Source organism: Nicotiana tabacum, chromosome 14 (genome assembly GCF_000715075.1).
Source record: "Nicotiana tabacum cultivar K326 chromosome 14, ASM71507v2, whole genome shotgun sequence".
NCBI classification, from domain to species: Eukaryota; Viridiplantae; Streptophyta; class Magnoliopsida; order Solanales; family Solanaceae; genus Nicotiana; species Nicotiana tabacum.
This window is the reverse complement of record NC_134093.1, coordinates 115,015,298-115,038,786: the sequence shown is the minus strand read 5'-3', so window position 1 is coordinate 115,038,786 and position 23,489 is coordinate 115,015,298. Positions and strand designations below refer to the sequence as shown.

The 23,489-nt window shown below is 35.6% G+C and overlaps 2 protein-coding genes across 2 annotated transcripts; both read right to left on the bottom strand.

Moving 5' to 3' along the window:
- Positions 1-16,552: 16,552 nt before the first annotated feature.
- LOC107800411 (early light-induced protein, chloroplastic) lies at positions 16,553-18,832 on the bottom strand. The gene is made up of 3 exons (XM_016623574.2): positions 18,576-18,832; positions 17,783-17,872; positions 16,553-17,138 (listed from the first exon to the last, which is right to left on the bottom strand). Exons 1-3 carry the CDS (start codon positions 18,726-18,728, stop codon positions 16,785-16,787), a joined length of 597 nt encoding a protein of 198 aa, XP_016479060.1. The 5' UTR covers positions 18,729-18,832; the 3' UTR covers positions 16,553-16,784.
- A 1,751-nt stretch (positions 18,833-20,583) lies between these two features.
- Positions 20,584-22,227, bottom strand: LOC107800410 (putative histone H2AXa). The gene is made up of 2 exons (XM_016623572.2): positions 21,915-22,227; positions 20,584-20,961 (listed from the first exon to the last, which is right to left on the bottom strand). The coding sequence occupies exons 1-2, from the start codon at positions 22,125-22,127 to the stop codon at positions 20,740-20,742; spliced, it is 435 nt and encodes a 144-aa protein (XP_016479058.1). The 5' UTR covers positions 22,128-22,227; the 3' UTR covers positions 20,584-20,739.
- Between the last annotated feature and the right edge of the window lie 1,262 nt (positions 22,228-23,489).

Sequence of the window (23,489 nt, the reverse complement as noted above, 5' to 3'; positions counted from 1 at the left end):
GTGCTCGGTTTGAGACGATATTTTGTGGGATTTTCAAGAAATTCATCGGGGTAAGTGATTCTATCTCGGATTTGGTTAATATACATGAATATATCACTGATTTCATCATTTAATTAGTACTTTGAGATGGAAATTTCAAAAAAATTGTAGAAACTTCATAAATCATAAATTTAAGATTTGGAAGGTCCATTTGACATCGGAATTTGATAATTTTAGACTGGTTGAACTCTATCGGAATGGGTGATCGGATTTCGTGAAAATTTTGCCGGATTCCGAGAGGCGGGTCCCTTGTTTACTTTTGTTGATTTTTTGAAATAAATTTTTAAGTCGACGTATTATTATCCGGAATTGTTTCCGATGAATTTTAATGAGGTTATACAATTACTTTGGATAGATTTGAGCTGTCCGGAGGTCAATTCAAGCAAGAAGGCGATTTTGGAAAATCGGCATAACTTCAAAAAGGTAAGTATCTTGCCAAACCTCGAGTGGGGGAATTACCCCTTAGGCATTGAGTCTTATGTGCAATTTGTATAATTAAAAACTAAGTACACGAGGTGACGAGTATGTACTTGGGTTATATGTGCAAATTACATTGGTTAAAATCCTTAGACGCCTTATGTATTAAATGGGAAATTACTGGTAACAATTAAATCCTTTAATTGTTTTACCTAAATTCTTATTTTGTTGGTTTTGTATCTATATGATGATTTGGTGGGATTGCCACTTTGATTCTTATGTGATATATTATTTTGTTGAGTTGTTCACTCTCGGATATAGTTGTTAAAATTTTATGCACACTATGGTCGTGCCATGGGCTACTTATTATGGAAATTTATGTATTGTTGAATTTCGTGGCAAATTGTAATATTTGGGCACTTGATGTGCAATCTGTGTGTGTGTGAAGATGGGAACATTATGGTGCGCGTGTGTCGAGACAAGGCGGGCATTCACTTTCCTATTGCACACGTGGCGAGACAAGTGGGCTATGTCAGGGTATGATTTGTGATGGCTTGGGGGCATTGTTGTTGTTGTTGCATATTTACTTTTGGGACTACGAGGCGGTATCTCGGGAGTGCCCTTTTGTTGATATTTCTATGGTTGCACTTGCCTTTGGTTATTTTGTTTTTTCGTGATATGTAAATCCTGGTGTTCTTCCGTGATGTATTATTTGATTTTATTGTGTGTTTGTATTCCTTGTTGTAATGTGTTGGCTTTGGCTCTTGTACGAGACTCTGAGGATTTGTGTTTCTAGTTTTTACTAATCGTTTAGGTTAAGTTGTTTTGAATAAAAAAAATTGATGTATGCTTAATTCTTATAAGTATTACATCCAAATCAACAACCATCGGGTGTTTCATTTTAATTGATATGTTATTTTTCTCCACCTAAATGATTTCTTAAATAAATTCATTCCTTTGTTGATGTCACGACCCAAAATCTAACTAGTCGTGATGGCACCTAACACAACGCGCGAGGTAATCCAACTTTCAATTATCCAATTTCAATAACAATTATTAAAGTAATTTAAGTGAACAAACGTCTTAATCTTTTACATACCCAATAACTGGTAGTACAAATCATGAGCTTCTAAGAATAGAGTATACAAAGCGGAAATGAAATAAATACATAGTCTGTTTTAATAATACATAAACAGAGCTTTTATAAATCTAAGGCTACCCAAAATAAGAGGCAGCTACAACAGGAACGCAGGTACATCTTCAAGTCCCGCAACCATCGAGCACAGCAACAGCAGGAGCCAATATCTGCACGCAATGTGCAGAAGTGTAGTATCAGCACAACCGACCCCATGTACTGAGTAAGTAACAAACCTAGTCGTAGGTTGAAAGTAGTGACGAGCTTCTACCAAGGTCGGGTCCACAACCAATAGTCCACAACAACATAAAGCAAATAATACAAGAAGTAACTCAGAGATAAAATGCTCAACCAAATCATGATTTCAAAAAACAATAGTTCTTTATTTCAAATACATTAGTGAAAACCCAAATCGTTTGCCGGAGTTGCTAAAAATATGAATAATTTGAAAACAATAAATTTATCCCTAAATCTTGTCAATAATAAATAAGATGTTTCATTTTCCTTCCGGATAACCCATATAAAAACAAATGCATCACTATGCCCATCTGTCAAAAATGTGTGAAAAATCATGAATGATGTGATGCAGTACAGCACGAGGAAATACATCTCTATGCCTGTATGTCATGTGTGCATGCCAATGCGATGCAACTCAATGATAAAATCATAAACAGCCCCTCGGGTAGAACATCACTCATATACAGCCCCTCGGGCAAACCTCACAGTCACTCGTGCCACTTAGGCATACCTCACAATCACTCGTGCCACTCGGGCATACCTCACAATCACTCTTGTCACTCGGGCATACCTCACAATCACTCATGCCTCCCATTCACTAAGCACTCGGCACTCGCACTCAGTAGGTACCTGCACTCACTAGGGATGTGTACAGACTCCAGAGGGGCTCCTTCAGCCCAAGCACTATATCAAGCCAAATCCTGGCAAAAATCACTCAGGCCCTCAGCCTTTATCAAATATGTTGCGGGGTGCAGCCCGATCCCATAAATATGCAACATGCTGCGGCGTGCAGCCCGATCCCATAAATATCCTCACAAATTAGGCCCTCGGCCTCACTCAATCATAAACCTCTCAAGTCTCTCGGGCTCACAATGTCATGAAAAATAGCCCAAAAATGATGATATGATGTATCAATAAATAACAACAGAGATTGAGATATGATATGCAATGAAATGAATATGACTGAGTATGAATTTCAATTTAACACAATAATTCACAGCAATATGACTTCTGTGGGTCCGAATAATACTGGCAAATAGCCTCAACATGATATTTAATATGCTTTTCAGCTCAATTTCTTTAACACATAAAACCGCATGGAAAATGTCAAGATTATTTAACTATAAAATTTCACAGAAAGAATTACGTCACAATTTCTATAGTGCACACCCACACGCCTGTCACCTAGCATGTGCGTCACCTCCCAACAATTCACAAAAATACATATATTCAGGGTTCATACCCTCAACTCCAAGATTAGAAGAGTTACTTACCTCGAACAAACCGAATCCAAAGTCGAGCAAGCTAAACAATGCTCCAGAAATCCCATTATGCGAGTATCAACTCACGAACAGCTCGAATCTACTACAATTAATTTGATTCAGTCCACACAATTTATAGGAATTAATTCCATATCAAAATGCTAATATTTCCCACAAAATCCGAAATTACGCCCCAAAAGTCACCTGTGGGACCCACATCTCGAAATCTAATGAAAATCACAAAATACGACAACCCATCCAATTACAAATTCAACCATACTAATTTCACCCAAATCCAACTCCAAATCGGTATTCAAACTTGAAAAATTCATTTCGTGACCTTATAGAAATTTATTTCCATTTCTCTTGAAGATTCAATAATCTTACACCAAAAATGAAGATTAATTCATGGAATATAATCACAAGGGAGTTAAGAACACTTACCCCAAGTTGTGTGGAAAATTTCCTCTCCAAAATCGCCCAACCCGAGCTCCAAAATCCAAAGAATGGGTGAAAATGTCGAACCCTCGAATTTAAGGTTCTGCCCTCAGCGATTTCCGCATCTGTGGACAAGATTTGTGCATCTGCGCATCCGCTTGTGCGAGAAAAATGCTGCATCTGCGGACTCCACTCGCCTGCCCAGTTTTCGCTTCTGCGCGCATCCGTCCGCATCTGCGCTCACGCAGGTGCAGAATTTTCCCTCGCACCTGCAACCAATGACTCACAGCCCTCTGCCCGCATCTCCGCTCCTTCTAGCGCAGGTGCAATTCCGCACCTGCGCATCTCGCTTCAGCGCACCCCTGCTCGCACTTGTGAGCTCGCACCTGCGACTACCTTTCCGCAGGTGCGATTACACCAGAAGGCTTCAGTTCCAGCAGTCTTCTAATACAAAAATCAATCTGTTAACCATCTGAAACTCACCCGAGGCCCTCGGGTCCCCATCCGAACATACCAACAAGTTCCATAACATAAGACGGACCTACTCGAGGCCTCAAATCATACCTAACAACCTCAAAAATATGAACTACACACGGATTCAAGCCTAATAAATTACCAAATTTCCAAATTCTACAAACCACGCCGAAACCTATCAAATCACGTCCGATTGACCTCAAATTTTGAACACAAGTCACATTTCACATTACGGACCTATTCCAATTTTCAGAATCGGATTCCGACCCTGATATCAAAAAGTCAACCCCCCGATCAAACTTCCCAAAAATTTAACTTTCGATATTTCTAGCCAAATTCCACTACGTACTTCCAAATAATTTTTCGGGCACGCTTCTAAGTCCAAAATCACCATACGGAACTATTGGAATCATCAAAACTCCATTCCGGGGTCGTTTACACATAAGTCGATATCCGGTCACTATTTTAATTTAAGCTTTAAACCTTTGAACTAATATTCCAATTCATTCCAAAACCTCACCGGACCCGAACCATTTACCCCGGAAATTCACACAACAACTGTAAAGTATAATTTGAGCAGTAAAGGGGGAAGAAGGGTGGTAATACTCAAAACAACTGGTCAGGTCGTTACAGTTGATTTTCTACTTGATTTTAAAAATTGTAAACTTACTTTATTGGGAATAAATTGATCATGTGGATCTTATATACATTGCTATTATTGGCATGTGAATTGTTCGTACAATTGTGATATGAAATGTGGGCACGAGGTATCGGGATTAAAGGATAATAATATTGGCACACGAACTGTCCGTGCAGCTATGATATGAAAAGTGGGCACGAGGTGCCGGGGAAATATGATGATTTAATTATGAGCACGATGTGTCGTGGAAATATGAAAATAGGCTGAGACCCGTATCTTTATGATTATAAAATGAGGTGTCACATGGTGACTTTCTAATTGAAAGAAGTATATTCAAAATAATTTTGAAAGGATTTTTATTCAAAAAGAATTATATGAAAGAATTGTATTTGAAAGATATTTATTTGAGGAAATTATATTTGAAAAGGATTTTTATTCGTAAGAATTATATGTGAAAGATATTTATTTAAAAAAATTGAATTAATTGGTCGTACATGTATTTATTAATTGTTGAGTGATATTTATGGTATTCTTGTTATCTTGTTGTGCATATCACTGGTATTTTTATCCTTCCCTTATTGTTATTTGTTTCCTATTATTTTGTATATTATATTGCACAGGTTATTAGACTGGTGAGTGTCTTAAATGTACCTCGTCTCTACTCTACTAAGGTTAGTCTTGATACTTACTGGGTATCGACCGTGGTGTACTGATACTACACTTCTGCACATTTTTGTGCAGAGCTAGGTATTGAAGATATCGGTTTTGAGCAGAGTTAAAGCGGGATCGTAATGATTCAAGGTAGATCCGTTTGGTCGCCGCAGTCCCTTGGAGTCTTTTCATTTCATTGTACTGTTATTTTGTAATCAAACAGTATTGTATATTCAGTCCTCGTGATCATTCCATGTATTCGGTTAGAGTTCGAGAATCAGTACTACTAGTCTTGGGAGGTTGTATATTCATATTTATTCCGTTGTTAGTTTTGGTTACTTATTTAATTAAAACAAAAATGGCCTCAAAATGGAATAGAAATCGGCTTACCTAGTCTTAGAGACTAGGTGCCATCACGACGTCTGTGGTGGGATTTTGGGTCGTGACAAGTTGGTATCAGAGCTCTAGGTTCATAGGTTATACGAGTCACGAACGAGTCTAGTAGAGTCTTGCGGATCGGTACGGAGACGTCTGTACTTATCTTCGAGAGGCTACCAAACTGTTAGGAAATTTCCACTTCTTTCATTCCTGTCGTGCGGATTTGTTGATTGTAGAATTTGAGCCTTTGTACCTCTATTCTCTCACAGATGGTGAGCACACGTGCTACCGGGTTAGCTGAGCAGGCATCCGCACATACTGCTAGGACTGCAAGAGGCCGAGGCAGAGGTCGAGGAAGGGCACGTGCCGCGACTAGAGCACCTGTCAGAACAGTAGTTGAGGAGCCGCCAGTAGCTCCAGTTGGGGGACAGGTACCAGAAGCACCTGTTGTTACCCCCGGACTTCAGGAGACTTTAGCACATTTCATGAGTATGTTTGGTACATTAACTCAGGCGGGATTAATCTCTGTTGCACGGAATATTTTACGGATTGGGGGAGTAGCTTAGACTTCTATCACAACTCCAGAGCAGCAGGTTCACGTTTGTCAGGTTTCGGGTGTAGTGCCGGTACAACCTGTTATTCCGGTTCGGCCTAAGGTCAGGCCCAAGGCATCAGAAGAAGAAGAACAAAAGATACTTGAAAGGTTTAAGAGGTATAGTCCTCCTACTTTCAGTGGCGCAGCTACAGAGGATGCCCAAGGATTTCTAAAAAATTGTCACCGTATTTTTCGCACCATGGGTATTGTGGAAGTGAGCAGAGTTTTCTTTACTACATTTCAACTGTCCGGCGCAGCGTATCGGTGGTGGCAAATCTATGAAGAAGGTAAACCAGCCAATGCAACACCACCAACTTGGGCTCAATTTTTGTAAATGTTCTTGAAAGAGTTTGTTCCCTAGACTCTCTGAGATGCGTGGCACACAGAGTTTGAACGGTTGCGTCAGGAAACTATGCATCTATCTTGGTTCCTACAATGAAAGAGCGGGTCCGCAGATTCATTGAGGGGATCGAATATGATATTAAAATATGCATGGCTCAAGAATTTCAAATTGATACTCCATTTCAACAAGTAGTAGAGATTGCGAGAAAGATTGAGGGTGTTTTAGGCGAGGAAAGGGAGTCTAAGGAGGCCAAAAAGTCTCGAAGATCTGGAGGGTTCAGTAGATTTTACTCTTCAACTAGGACCCATTATAGCGGAGGGTCAAGTAGTCGGCCAGATCAGTCCGCACAACAGATTACTCAGAGTGCTTCAATAAGTTCTTATGATGCACCATCGACACAGGATTCCTATAATGATTATTTCAGTTATCCGACACAGACTCAGTACGAGCAACCGCGACCTCATAGGGGTTGTTATGAGTGTGGTGATTCTAGGTACATCATGAGAGATTGTTCCAGACTTGGGAGTGGTGGATTTCATCAGAGCACTCAAGCTACAAGCTTTATTCCATTTATTACTCCACGTGCACAGTCAGCTACAGGTGGAGGACAGGCGGGTAGTGGACGCCTAAGAGGTGGAGGCCCGACCCGTTGATATAATCGCTATGATTTGGCTGAGGCCGATACACTAGATGGTGTCGTTACAGGTATGATCCCGATTTATTATAAAAGAATATTTCCCCTTAGTTGGATTCGGATCTGAACATTGAGGTGAGTCCTCCTATTATGCTCCGCCTATGGGCGAGCGTCGTAAGTTTGTGACCCACTTATATGTTTATCCCTGTTGGGAGATTTAAAGATGTGAGCATGTGTCTGTCATTTTATTTTGTACACCATTGAGTACTATAAGTCCAAAAGTAATTTTTATTATTCATTACAGTGGGTTTGATGTATTTCGGAATAATTAATTCTAATTTTATAAATTATATGCCCTACCGGTATGAGGGTTCATTATGTGTTATGAAAAATATTTACCAAATTTATTGAAAAGAAGAAACAAAGGAAATTGAAATTTCAGTTGGCACAATATGCAAAATACTTGTGATTCGGAGTTGAGGACGGGATCCTCACATTTTTACATGATGTGAAATATTTAAACCGGGCTAAAAGTCACAGTGGAAGTTATATAAGGACGATGTCCTTGTGGTGAAATATTTATGAGTTTAAATTCTCCCTTTGTTAAGTTTAATTTGTACTATATTATTAATAGGGAGTCATGCTTATTTGATAATTTCCTGTATATTTTCTATGCATATATAGCAATTTTCGTGCTGTAAATATTGAGTTTTAGCCTATGAGATGAGTACCCGGGTGGCGTTAAATGTGACTCATTAATCCGAGTAAGTAATCATGAGGTCTTCATGCCTCACATTCTGTTGTCAGTGTTGTGAAAATTTGAAATGAGGTGGTGGTTAATATGAGATTAATTGATGATGCTGGAATTAATTATGAACAACTTTTAAGACCATAGATGTGGTGATGAGCATACATATGATGTGCTTCATGTCCTGATATCATTATGATAATGTAGTGCTCGTAATGTTGAGATTGGTGTTATTGATATATACCTTGTGGTATTTTGTTGGGTTATGATGTGTTGTTAGGAGTTGTTTTGGTGTTACTCTAGCAGGTGGATAGGCCCAATTACAAGGGAGACTCTACCAAAATTTCTGAAAAAATTGGGAGATAGTAAAATTTGGAGGATTCAGATTTGCAAAGGAAGAGATAAGTTATGTTATGTGATTGAGGGCGAATGATCCTAAGCGGGGGGGAAGAATGTAACACCCCAGAAAAATTTTGAAGTATTTCAACACTATCAAGAAAGTTGATGTGTGCGTATGCACGAGTTACTATAGCCAGTTTAGACTAATATCGTGTGTTGTTGTGAAAAATCAGGCCCTTTGAAAATGTTTAGAGTGTAAGAAATTGCTCTTAACGTTTACAAATATGGATAAAAGAAATAATCTCAATTGAGATAGTGTTGTCGGGCTTATCTCAAATGCGGTAACGTGGGATCATCCGTGAGTATATCTGTAAAAGTAAAATCATCAATTTGGTATATTCAGAATAATTCTTAGCACGTTCGAGGACGATTGTTTATTTAAGAGGTGGAGAATGTAACGACCCGACTTGTCATTTTAAGAATTAACGCCCCATTAAGTGACTTAAGGTCTCGAGCAACTTCGTAATAAGTATTATGACCCGCGGGTGTGGTCGAGTTTGATTTTCAGAAGATTCGAAATTTAATTAAAAGAACAATTCTTATTTAGAAGCTTAAATGAAAAAAGTTGACCGGAGAGTAGGCTTTTGAGAAAACTACCGGAATGGAATTTCGATGATGGGAATAGCTCCATTACGTCAATTATGACTTGTGTGTAAAATTTGAAGTCATTCCAGATTTATTTGATACGTTTCGGCGCAAAATATAGAAGTTGGAAGATCCGAAAACTCATAATTCGATTCGAGGAAGGATTCATAATTCAGACATTTGTTTGACGTGACTTGAAGCCTCCACTAAGTTTGTATTGTATTTTTGAACGTGTTGGCATAGTTGGTTGGGGTCCCGAGTGGCTTGGGTGTATATTTTGGGTCATTGGTTGAGAGATTAGTAAAGTTAAGAAATTTGGGAATTTGACCATGGTCAATATCAGGTCAAGATGACCTCTTTTTAGTGTCTTGAGTGTGCGAGCAGGTCCGTAGCGTATTTTATGATTGAAATTCATATATGGTTTGTGTCCGGGAGGTTCCGGATGAGTTTCGGGAGTGCTGAGGCAAAAGGGAAGTGCAAACCTTGGGGGAATTGTGCGGACCGCACAATTTTGGTGCGGCCGCACTTCAGTCCGCAGTGGAGTGTGCGGCCGCACTCAAGAACTCTCAGATTCGCTCGTCCGACTTCGGAAGCTTATATCTTTTGATCTACGAGGAATTTTAAGATGATTCAAAAACGAATGTTGTAGCACTTCGTGTTTAGTTTTTATAAAGATACAGAAGTCATTATTTGGACATTTGTATAGAAAGTTATGGCCAAACTACTAAAGCATGGCAGTGCAGTCACCAAGAGAGTGCGGCCGCACCATTTTTGTGCGACCGCAGGAGCTGGGATATGCGGCAGCACTTGGAATTATGCGGACCACACATGGGAAGTTCAGAGGATGTACTATATATCCGAGGTTTAGGTTATTATTTCATTTTTGGACTTTGGGAGCTCGGTTTCAGACGATTGTTCGTGGGTTTGTCAAAAATTCATCGGGGTAAGTGATTCTATCTCGGATTTGGTTAATATATATGAATATATCACTGATTCCATCATTTAATTAGTACTTTGAGATGGAAATTTGGGAAAAATTGCAGAAACTTCATAAACCACAAATTAAAGATTTGAACGTCCATTTGACATCGGAATTTGATAATTTTAGTATGGTTGAACTCGTATCGGAATGGGAGATCTGATTTCGTGAAAATTTTTCCGGATTCCGAGAGGCGAGTCCCGTGTTGACTTTTGTTGACTTTTTGGAATAAATTTTTAAGTCGATGTATTATAATCCGGAATTATTTCCGATGAATTTTAATGAGGTTATACAATTAATTTGGATAGATTTGAGCTGTCCGGAGGTCAATTCAAGCAAGAAGGTGATTTTGGAAAATCGGCATAACTTAAAAAAGGTAAGTATCTTGCCTAACCTCGAGTGAGGGAATTACCCCTTAGGCATTGAGTCTTATGTGCAATTTATGTAATTGAAAACCAAGCACGCGAGGTGACGAGTACGTACTTGGGTTATATATGCAAAGTACATTGGTTAAAATCCTTAGACGCCTTATGTATTAAATGGGAAATTATTGGTAACAATTAAATTCTTTAATTGTCTTGCCTAAATTCTTGTTTTGTTGGTTTTGTATCTATATGATGATTTGGTGGGATTGCCACTTTGATTCTTATGCGAAATATTATTTGTTGAGTTGTTCACTCTCGGATATATTTGTTAAAATTTTGTGCATACTATGGTCGAGCCATGGGCTCCTTATGATGGAAATTTATCTGTTATTGAATTTTTTGGCAAATTATAATATTTGAGCACTTGATGTACAATCTGTGATAAATTATAATAATTGAGCACTTGATGTGCAAATCAGTGATATGTTATAATATTTGAGAACTTGAGGTGCAGTTTATGAGATGTGATATTGGCACGTTAGTTAGTTGGAAAGTTTTGTTCGGGTGTTTGCACGGGGTGTCTGTCGTGCTATTATTACTATTGATTTATGCACATGCGGCGTGATATATATATATATATATATATGGATAGTATGTATATATATATATATATATATATATATATATATATATGTATGTATATATATATATATATATATGTATGTATATATGTGTGTGTGTGTGTGTGTGTGTGTGTGTGAAGGAGGGAACATTATTGTGCACGTGTGGCAAGACAAGGAGGGCATTCACTTTACTATTGAACACGTGGCGATACAAGGTGAGCTATGTCGAGGATTGATTTGTGATGGCCTGGGGGCATTATTGTTGTTGTTGCATATTTACTTTTGGGACTACGAAGCGGTACCTCGGGAGTGCCTTTTTGTTGATATTTCTATGGTTGCACTTGCCTTTGGTTATTTTGTTTTTTCGTGATATGTAAATCCTGGTGTTCTTCCGTGATGTATTATTTGATTTTATTGTGTGTTTGTATTCCTTGTTGTAATGTGTTGGCTTTGGCTCTTGTACGAGACTCTGAGGATTTATGTTTCTAGTTTTTACTATTCGTTTAGGTTAAGTTGTTTTGAATAAAAGAAATTGATGTATGCTTAATTCTTATAAGTTTTACATCCAAATCAACAACTATCGGGTGTTTTATTTTAATTAAAATATTATTTTTCTCCACCCAAATGATTTTAGAAATAAATTCATTCCTTTGTTGATTTCCTACTTGATTTTAAAAATTTTAAACTTACTTTATTGGGAATTAATTAATCATGTGGATCTTATATACATTGATATTATTGACATGTGAATTGTCCGTACAATTGTCCGTACAATTGGGCGTACATGTATTTATTAATTATTTAGTGATATTTATGGTATTCTTGTTGTCTTGCTGTGCATATCACTGTATTTTTATCCTTCCCTTTTTGCTATCTGTTTCCTATTATTTTATATATTATATTGCACAGGTTATTAGATTGGTGAGTGTCTTGATTGTACCTCGTCTCTACTCTACTGAGGTTAGTCTTGATACTTACTGGGTACCGACCGTGGTGTACTCATACTACACTTCTGCACATTTTTATGCAGAGCCGAGTATTAGAGATATCGGACTTGAGCAGAGTTAAAGCGGGATCGAAAGGATTCAAGGTAGAGCTGTTTGGTCGTCGCAGTCCCTTGGAGTCTTTTCATTTCATTGTACTGTTATTTTGTAATCAAACAGTATTGTATATTCGGTCCTCGTGATCATTCCATGTATTCAGTTAGAGTTCGTGACTCAGTACTACCAGTCTTGAGAGGTTGTATATTCATATTTATTCCACTGTTAGTTTTGGTTACTTATTTAATTCAAACAAAAATGGCTTCAAATGTAATAGAAATCGGCTTACCTAGTCTTAAAGACTAGGTGCCATCACGACGGCTGTGGTGGGATTTTGGGTTGTGACAGATATGAATTATTTGGAGGTGACACACACGATAGGTGACGAACATGTAGACGTGCACCACAGAAAGCGTGTCTTGAATAAATCCTGTGACGTAATAAAAATTAAAGAATCATGTTATTATCTAAATATGCGGCACGTGTTAGAGGAATTAAGCTGAGGCTAGTAATCAAGATCATATTTAGGCTATGTGCCGATATTTTAAGACATATGGGGTCGTAATGCTGTTGAATTAATTGTTCTAAAATATACATTTCACACTCAATAATAATTGTCCATTGTGAGGATATTTATGGGATTGAGCTGCGCAATGCAGCAGGCCAGAAGGGCTTTATACATTATTATTGTTCTGGATTGGGGATACCCGCCTGCAGGATGCCTTATTGGCTTTACTATTTTATGGATCGGGGTTGCCCGCCTGCAGCAGGCCTTATAGGCTTTGTTATTATATGGATCGGAACTGCCCGTCTGTAGTAGGCCATATTGGCTTTATATCACGCTTGGGCTGAAGGAGCCCCTCCGAGAGTCTACACACACCCCCAGTGAGCGCGGTTGACTTATAGCGCTTGGGCTGAAGGAGCCCCTCCGGAGTATGTACATCCCCAGTGAGTGTAGATGATTATATATATTCAGGAGCCCTTTCAGAGTCTGTACACACCTCCAGTGAGCGTAAATGATCATATATATTCGGGATGGACTTCCCAGGGCATGGACTTGCCTTACTTACTGCTTATATATATATTTGGGATGGATTTTCCCAGGGCATGGACTTGCCTTACTTATTTATATTGTAATGAATTTACCTGGACATGGATCTTGTCCGTATCATTTGCATTTGGGGATAAATTACCCCAGGGCTGGATTGGCCTTATATGGTACTGAGTGACTGACTGTCAGTCGATATGTATATATATACGGGTTGGAACACCTCTAGGCGGGATTGGCCATAAACAGTACCAAGTGACCGAATGATTTGTGACCAGTATTACATGAGATCTTTCCACTGAGATGTCATATTCCTCATATCATGCAGTATTGATCTATTTCACTTGTACTGAGTTTAACTGTTGAACTTGAAAGCATGCCTACATTTATGTACCATTATTTTTAATGGACTGTACCTGCGAAGATCATCATTTCTTTCAGCCCAGAGGTTAGGCTTGCTACTTATTGAGTTAGTTGTACTCATACTATACTCTTCACCTCGTGTGCATATCCAGGTGCTTTCAGACACGGAGATTGTTAGATTTCAGAGTACTATCAGTTGGAGACTATCAAGGTAGTTGCTTGGCATTCGCAGACCTTGTCTCTCTTTCCTTCAGTTATTGTAATGTTCTATACTTTTAGACAGTGGTTTTTATCAGTCAAACATTGTATTCACATTAGATGCTCATGTACTCAGTGACACCGGGTTTTGGGAGTGATATATTTGAAATTTTGAGATTTCTTCCGCTGAATTTAATTATTTTGTTTTCAAATTTAAAAGAAATGGTGGTTTATTGGAATTTTTGGCTTGCCTAGTATTGAGATATGCGCCATCACGACAAGTGAAATTTTGAGTCGTGACACAGGTACACCAATCTCCAATATATTATGCTGGAACTTTTCGTATTGCAGCAAAATAATGGCTATTTTTCAATAACTTTGCAAACACTGGCTATTTGTCAATTATCAGTCCGAAAACTGGCTAGCCTGTGCTATTTTTCTGGAAATAGCCGTTCATCCAATAGCTTACACAAAAATTAGCCGACTGAATATAAAGTAAACAGTGAATTTGATTGGCTTACATCTCCTCCTAATATTGGACTGGGCTTCTTGTTTCCGGCCCATCTTAATAGCAATCCATTTTTTCTTTAATGACGAATTTCTTGCATTTATGCCCTCTTAAGCATGTCCTATTGTAATTTACTTCTCAAGTGATATAGTATTTTCTACTTAATCTTAACTACTATCGTCTCATGCGTTGATTAATTGGCATCTAATGCAAATCCTCTTGCAATTATTTTTTACCGTTTGCTTCCTCTATATATAGGAATTTGTTATTGGTCACAAAAACACAAACCATATGAAAGAGGAAATATTTGATATGACAACCTCAAAATACTGTGCCAACATGACGATGGGGTAAAATTGTATTCTAATTCTTTGAAACTTATAAAATATTCTAAATTCTTAAGACTCAATAATACCTCCTTATATCAAAAAAAAAAATATGATTTAAATTATATATGCTGACAATATAAATATCCTTTTTTCATGACCATTGAAGTTTAACTTCTTATCATATGTTAGTTATGGTTTTTGTCTGGTTATCAAAGTATTGTTTGTCATAGAAAGTAACATGTAATTATCATATAAGTAATCTTATTGTGCAAATATTTTTTACAGCTACATCTTAGTGATGGTTGCATTAGCTTTTCTTCTGCTTACTACTTCAGTTGTTTTAGCTCGGGACCTCAACCCTACTCGTCATCTCGGTGAGTTCATCAACAAACAATTTCTCACTCTATTTTATTTATATGATTCTCCTTTTTCTGAAGAATGATATCTTTTAATATTTGAAACTTATTTAACTTTAATTTTTTTACTAAACCAATAATTAGCGGCGGGTCGTATCCAGTATCTAAGATTCAAAATTATTGTGTTTGATTTTTTAAGTTTCTTAATTTGAACTTTCAAAATTATGGGTTCAGATTTAATATTCATTTAAAATTTTAGTGAATTTCCATAAAAATATATCAATATATGCTTCTCGTCAAAAATATTGTGTACGGATAAACTTGTTGCCAGAGGACTGCATCCGCCACTGCCCATAATGGCATTCTCCTTGTAGCTATACGAATGTCTTTGATGTGTCTAAAACTACAATTTAAGGGTATTCTTGGTACGTGAAAAGTATATTTTCTTTATTCGTTAAATACTACATATTCTCAGTCAAATATCGTCTTATAAAATCTCTCTCTCTCTCTCTCTCTCTCTCTCTCTCTCTCTCTCTCTCTATATATATATATATATATATATATATATATATATATATATATATATATATATATATATATATATATATACTATAATTTAAGTATAAATAAGAAAAGCAGCAAATATACATAGTTATCATGTACTTGATTAATTTATGTTAAATTGATGCTTATAACAATTTTTTTTTTTTTTGGTAAATAAGAATTTTATTATCAAGTATCAATATTTACAAATGATACTGATTTTTTTCCTCTTTTTTTCATGCACGAGGCAAGAACATCGGAAATGTAACCTTTTATGTGACACTCGAAGATTTTGTTTTTGCCAAATAATTAGGACTCGTTTGGTTATAGATTTTGCCAAAATAAATTTGGGTTTTATTTGGCAAACACATGTTTGGTCATAGATTTTGCCTATATTTTGGTAAAATCTCAAATTCCAAAACCAGTTCAATAGCTGATTTTGGGCCAAAATATCACTATTATACTTCTTTAAAAATTACCTCAAACTTTTATATTTTATAAAATAGCCCACCATTTATTATTTTGTAACAATGTTGCTTCGTCTTCTCGGTCTCCTGATAGTGTATCATATAATTCATAATAAAAATGATGATTTTGTATCAAATTTATTTATGTCCATGACTATGGTTTGCGATAATATAATGAATATTATTGATAATGGTACTGTTGGGTATTTGTGATAATTTTTAGAACTTGTGCGTATAAGTCATGTTTCATATTTTTCCAAATTATTTTGAAAAATATGTTTTGAAAACCATGCCCAAACATATTTTCATCTTCAAACCAAACTTCACCCAAATCAGATTTTTCAGAAAAAATTTGGAAATTTATGACGAAACGCTGGCTTAGATTAAGAACATAGATTTATAAATTGTGTAATAAAGACAATTCATCTTCAGAATGATAGCGAGTTTGCATCTCAAGCTTTGATTGATTAATTATTTTATGTCAACTGAAAGAGCAACTTTATATTATGTTGCTCATGTTTTTGCAAGAGATAAATTATCGCAATTATGAAAATGTAAAGATAAAATTACACAGATCAATTAATTAAAACTTTAATTTGCTTATCCAGATATTATGAGGACCAAAATAAAAACTTGTTAATATTTGAGACACTAAAAGTACAATTTTTTTATTAAAATAAAAACCTTGTGTTCAAGTCTTGAGCTTATCATTTTAATTCATAGGGCAGTAAGGTGAAACAAAGAAGACATACACCAAATTGGAAAACAATATTTTTCAGTATATATCTTCTATTCTTAATATAAGCCACAAAACTTAAACTGCATAATTAAGCAAATACATAAAAATAGCAAAGTAGGTTACATATTTTCGCACTCATTTCATATTCTTATAAAGTCAAAAAGTCTGTATAACTTTCCATCTAGTCGAATAGATTATATGAAAATAAATCCAAGAGGCGATAGTGATATTATCTTTACAATTAAATTATTTTACACTTGGAGAAATGCACCCCCTTTAACATACTCAGTAAAAGCCAAAGCAACTAATCCTAACATAGCAAATCTTCCATTCCAAATCTCAGCATCGGCGCTCATAATCCCACTTGTATATTTTTTCTCAGCTCTAATGCCTTGAAATAGAGGAATTAGAGAGGCTAATGTTAGTAAAGCACTTGTCCCTAAAAACCACGAGAAACCTCCGCTCGATAGCTGAGCGAATATGTCGTCGCCGTTGGCAAATTCAGCGCCAAGGGCGGCGACAAATCCTATCATTGCTAGCCTGCCGTTAATACGCTCTGGTGCTGGTCCAGAGAAGGCGAATAGGTCCCCGAATTTGGTGCTGGTCTGTTCATAAAATTGTATGAGAAATGTTAGAACACTGATCTTCTATGTGTGAAGTGATTTTAATGCTAGTAAATATCAAAACACTAATATTAAATATTTATGCTAATAAATATCAAAACACTACTCCTTTTAACTTTGCCCTCATAAAAAATAAATAAAGTTTGTATTTTATAATTTTACCCTTAATAATAATAGCATTTTCAAAAGACTTCGAAAATGATTTAAAAATGAGTAATTATAAGGATAAGAGTAAAATGGAAAAAAAAATTATATTTCTCTTAATTTATTATAGTGGACAAGTAAAAATAAAAATATTTTTTTAATATAACGAACAAATAAAAGTGAACGGAGAAAGTATTAAATATATAATACTTATGTCACTTGAAAAACACCACTTGTACAAATAATAAGTGTCATTAACAATACTTTTAAAAAAAAGGCGAACTATTATTGACTTCATGTTAAATTATACTGGTAAAATATGAGTATACTAAGACAATAAAGGTTCTTTATCTTCCACATTAGACATGTTGGTGAATAATTGTTTTTTTTAAACTATGTCACATAAGTTGACACAAATATTTTATTTGAAGTATGGCAGATAAAATTTTGTAGACTTCGAAAAAACGTTGAAAAATGTAGACCTTAGCCACAGGAGGTGTGGGTGTTGGTGTTGGTGTAGGCGTTGCAGTAATATCATTCAAGGAGTTTGAAGTTTGGCCCTTCTCACCATCCTGCAAATTTTAGTAACGTCAACATTTAATTAACTTAAGTTAGCTTGGCAAGCAAAAAGAAAAAAAGAAAAAACCCTTCTAACATGCAATTTATTCATATTCGTGACCATAAGAGCACGTTAATAAGTGTTTTAAGTCAGAAAATTTGATATTAAAGGTTCTTCAAACTTAAAAATTACAACCACCGTTTAATGGTTCGGAGTACGAGGATCAAAGTTCTTATACTTAATATTAAAAATAAAATTTATCTATTTAAAATCTACATAAAAGGTAAAATAAGTCAAAACAATTAATAATCTGAAATATTGAAAATATTTATAAGAAAAATAGTAATGTGCCAAACAAAGTAAAACAGATCGAGTGAGTATTATTTTTATGAAACGGATCAAGTAAGTAATACAACACAAATTAAATAGCTAATAATTTAAAATATAGCTAAAAATATATAAGAAAAAAATGATCAAAGAAGAAACTTTTTTTTTATTGTTAAAATAGTACATGTGTCAAACAAAGTATCACAAGAGGGCTCTTTATAATAATATTCTATAACAACACTTAACTCAGGGAACCAATTTTCATGTTAACAGATACTTTAACGTAACATCCAAAAATATTCGGAACAAACGAAATTTTTATAGAGAAATTTGACTATATTATTTTTAGGAAACGGATCGAGTAACAAGTTAATAATCCAACGTCTTACCTCGGACATACACTTAACACTGAGAGTGGAATTCCTCTGAAGGCGTGGAATATAACAAGAAGGAACGAACTGATTCACTCCATTCCTCTTTGAGATATTTGACACTATTGGACTTCCCAAAATCATGGTCTGCATACCAACACAAGTTGCCATCTTTTTATAAGAACTCTAAGAAATGCAATATATAGCTTCTCTTTTCTTTACAAACAGAGAGAATTGATCACTTGAATATTAAACAAATTAACTCACTTGAGTAAAGTTGATGAAGTTTGGTATGATATTTATAGCAATAGGCAAGGGAAAAAGGGGTGGATATTTTAAGATCCACGTAAGTAAAGTCTGGGCCTCAAAAGTAAAGAATTCACGTGGACTTATTTGGCTGGATTGATGAGTGAGCAAGTTGATGTGGCTTGCTTATTTACCACATCTCTACAACGTCCTAGAATGTACAAGTGGGTTACATAACGGTACCCGTGATCTTTTTCTTTCGAGTCTGGTAAAAAAAAAAGTAAATTTTAATTTCAGGACAAATTCAGTATAGTTTGTTTTAGGTGAAATTCAGGACGCATGGCTTAATTCCTAAATAGAAGGCCTTTAAAGTGGCTACATACTGTTATTTTTACAATATAATCATATTTTGGGGTCGTTTGTTTGGAAGACAAGTTATACTGGATTTATTTATGCCGAAATTAGTTATGTTTGGATTAATTATACTAGGATTAGTTATCCTAATATTATTTCTTACTGATTATTTGGTAATATTATATTAATCCTGAAATTGTTAATTTTACTTTTTTATTCTATGATAACTTATTCTGGAATTAGTATTCTATTATTTATAAATTATTTCAAAACTATTTTTAATCATAGAATAACTTATCCCAGAATTAGTAACCAAATAAACGACAATACGATATTAAATTTTTATCCCAAGATTGTTTTCTTATCATTGTACCAAACGACCCCTAAGTATTTTGAATCACGTTATCACCGTACTGAAAAGATTTTTTATTGTATTTTAAAAGGATATAATATTTTTTATTGTTATACTATTGCACAATGGAATTTCTAGATGAAGGGGATTGAAATTTATTTACTTCCTTACTGTAATTTGATCGTGATTGCAAGTCCATTGCTCAAACCTGTTGGGAAACCATTATTCAGCAGAATCGTGTTGTAGACCACAAGATCCACAACAACAAACCTAACCATTTTCCGTAAGTGAAATCTGAGCAGGTTAATATTGTAGATCTGTCTAGTAAAAAAGGACTAATATGCATAGTACTATTATCATTCTTCCTTTTTTTTTAAATTTTTCATTTGATATCCCATATTCAACGTGGCACCGACAAATCCAAATTCAAGCTCATTTAGCAAAGGACGATATCATTCTCAGACTCAAATCCAAAACCTTCAATTAAGTATGGAAAAATACATGCCACACTTTCACAACCTTTGATGATAATTATTATTATTATCTACAGAACACAAAGGAGAATTGTAACGTTTAGCACGTAACCAAAGTTCAAAGTCTTGAACCTTGCTGAAAGGGATGCTTGAATTTGATGTTGCACATTACAATTTACAGTTGTGGACTTATGGGTGAGATGCAGTATGCTTGAATTTAAATTCTTCCCTGCTGAAACACAACTACATTGAAACATCTGAAATCAGTGATCAAATACATGTCTAACTCCCTTAATATTTCACATGTATCAGCTATAACAAATAACAAGAGAAATAGAAATGAATTTATGAGGCAACAGATTACACAGTTTATACAAAGATCTTTATTTACGAACAGGACAGCTTAATGTATCCATTGCGGAAATGAAATGCCAAATCTTTTGCTGTGGAACATACTAACAAAAGGAGAACACAGATGCAACAAAAATTGTCACAACAAGCTGCAATCTACAGCAAACAGCAACAAGCTAGTAGTATCAGTCGAGAACAAAATTTCTAGACTTGAGATGATGACAATTAAAAAAAGAAAGACACAGCAAAAGGTCACAAAAACATTCCACAATGTATTACCAAAACTGCAAGTTGACAATGCCACTGCATTTAATGTTCCAAAGTATTATCAAAACAACAGCCATTTCTATTTTACATAACTATGTTTACTTTTAATCATTTCCCCAGAACAAGAAAATGGGTAAATCTAAAACTCTTGAGATGCAGAGCCAATATCACCCTTGCCCGAGCCAGCCTTTTTAGGCAACAGATTCTGGTGAATGTTGGGCATAACACCTCCATTAGCAATTGTAACCTGACCTAAAATCTTGCTCAGCTCCTCGTCATTCCTCACAGCCAACTGGATGTGCCTCGGCACAATACGATTCTTCTTGTTATCCCTTGCTGCATTCCCTGCCAACTCTAACACCTACAACCAGAACATTATGAATATTTATAAAGATTTATTAATTCTAACACATTAAAACTAAACTTGATAATCTTACACCTCTTTACCAACAATTCAAACGTTTGTCACAATCCATTACCAAACATCTTTATCCTGTAAACAACATCAATTATACATGGATAAAAATGTGAATCTGCACTTTTAGTCCCAATGAATTCTGGTTAAACACAGAATTCCTTTAATTATATAATTTATGAACTTTTGATACCTAAACTTGTGAATTTTTACAACCATAGGAAATAATTAAGTGCTAACCCATTAAAATGTTGAATTCAAATTGTTTCTACATGTTTTAACATGGTATAACTCTAGAAATAATATAAACATCACATATTTCCTATATAAAGAGAATAAAAACATAAATTTCAATTAATTGAAGAATGAAATGCATAAGTGAAATTTAGAATTTTGTTACATATTTGAGTATAGTATAAATGTCAAAAAAAAAAGTCTAAATATCACATATTCCCTGTATAAAGTGACTAGAAACACACATTTCAATTAATTGAAGCTTAAATTTGCTTAGGCAACTATTACACAGAACAAAATCAGAATTTATTAATAATGAGGAACCAAAAAATGCAATTATCCCGAACAAAATGAAAACCGACAAAAATGAGATTAATCAAATCAATTAAATTCAACACAAGTAAAAATCTATACAAAATTGCCTCAGCAGCAAGGTATTTGACGACAGAAGATAGGTAAACACACATTTTATTTAATTGAAGTTTAAATTTGCTTAGGCAACCATTACACAGACCAAAATAAAAATTTATTAATAAATGAGGACCCGAAAAATGCAATTATCCCTAACAAAATTAAAACCGACATACAAATGAGATCGAAATTAAATCAATTAAAAATTCAATACTCAATCCAGCAAATGAAGCAAAAATTCACAAAAAAATTACCTCAGCTGCGAGGTATTCAAGGACAGCAGATAGGTAAACTGGCGCACCAGCACCAACACGCTCAGCATATTTTCCAGCCTTAAGAAAACGAGCGATCCTACCAACGGGGAATTGGAGCCCCGCTTTTGAAGACCGAGACACCGATTTTGATGCCTTAGGTTTCCCTCTACCAGCGCCGCCCTTGCCCTTGCCCGATCCTCCATCAGAACTCATTGTTAGATGAAAGAGTAACAGAAACCCTAACCCTAGCTCTCGATTTGTGTGTAAAGTAAGCTTTCTTCTTCTGTTGCTTATTTGCTTTCGGTTTAAGATCGAAAAGGGTATTAGGGTATATATATAGGAGGAAATGATATGTGCTGGTTGGTGAAAGTGATGGGCACGAGGATCGCCAGCCTGGCAATGGGCCCATCATATTTTGGGTACTTGCGCGGGAGAGTAATCTGGTTGGCGCCCCGGTTTAAATATTGATATTTAAGAAAAAGAAATTGAACATAAAGGAAAAATTACGTGACCTAACAAACATTGAAAGAAAAATAATGAAAAATTTAGTTACATAACAAACATATACATTATATTTACCACTTGTAGCTATACTTTCAAAAAAGTATCATTTATAGTTATATTTGAATTTTATAACAAATTCTTTTATATTACTGAAACAACATATCAATTATTTGAACTAAAACAAGAAAGTAACAAGTTCTCGTAGCTCGGTTAGTTAGAGCACATGCTTAGTAAGTAGAGGTTTTGAGTTCGACTCTCAATGAGAGTATTCTATCTTTCTGTATTTTTTATATTCCGTCTTGGTTGTAGTCGTATGCAAAAATGGTAATTAGGCACATTATAGTTACATACTACAACAACAACCCAGTAAAAATCCCACAAATGGGGGTTGGGAGGGTAGAGTATACGCAGACCTTACCCCTACCCCCAAGGGTGGAGAGGTTGTGTTTCAAAAGACCCTTCAAGGAGAAGAAAATAAACAATAGACAATTATAGACAACAACATAAGCTAGAAAAATAAAATAATATCAGCATCGTAAGAAACAGAAAATTCATAGAAAATAATGTGGAAGCTACATAAATTATTAACAACCCAAGGCGAAATATTATCAACCTAGTCCCGCCCCCGGAAATAACGTAGAAAAATGGTCGACTCCCTCATAACCTACAACCCTAATGCTCGACATCCACATCTTCTTATCCATAGTTATTCCTCGGAGATCTAAAGTCGCGTCATGTCATGCCTGATCACCTCACCCAAATACTTCTTAGGCCGCCCTCTACCTCTCCTTGTACCTGTCAATATCAACCGTTCACACCTCCTAACCGGGGCATCTATGTTTCTCCTCCGCACGTGGCCGAACCATCTAACCCTCGCTTCCCGCATCTTGTCGTCCATGGGAGTCACTCTCACCTTCTCCCGAATATCTTCATTCTTAATCTTATCCAGCCTAGTGTGACCGCACATCCATCTCAACATCCTCATTTCTTCCACTTTTATCTTTTGGGTATGAGAGTTATTGGTTGCCCAACATTCAACCCCATACAACATGGTTGGTCTAACCACCGCTT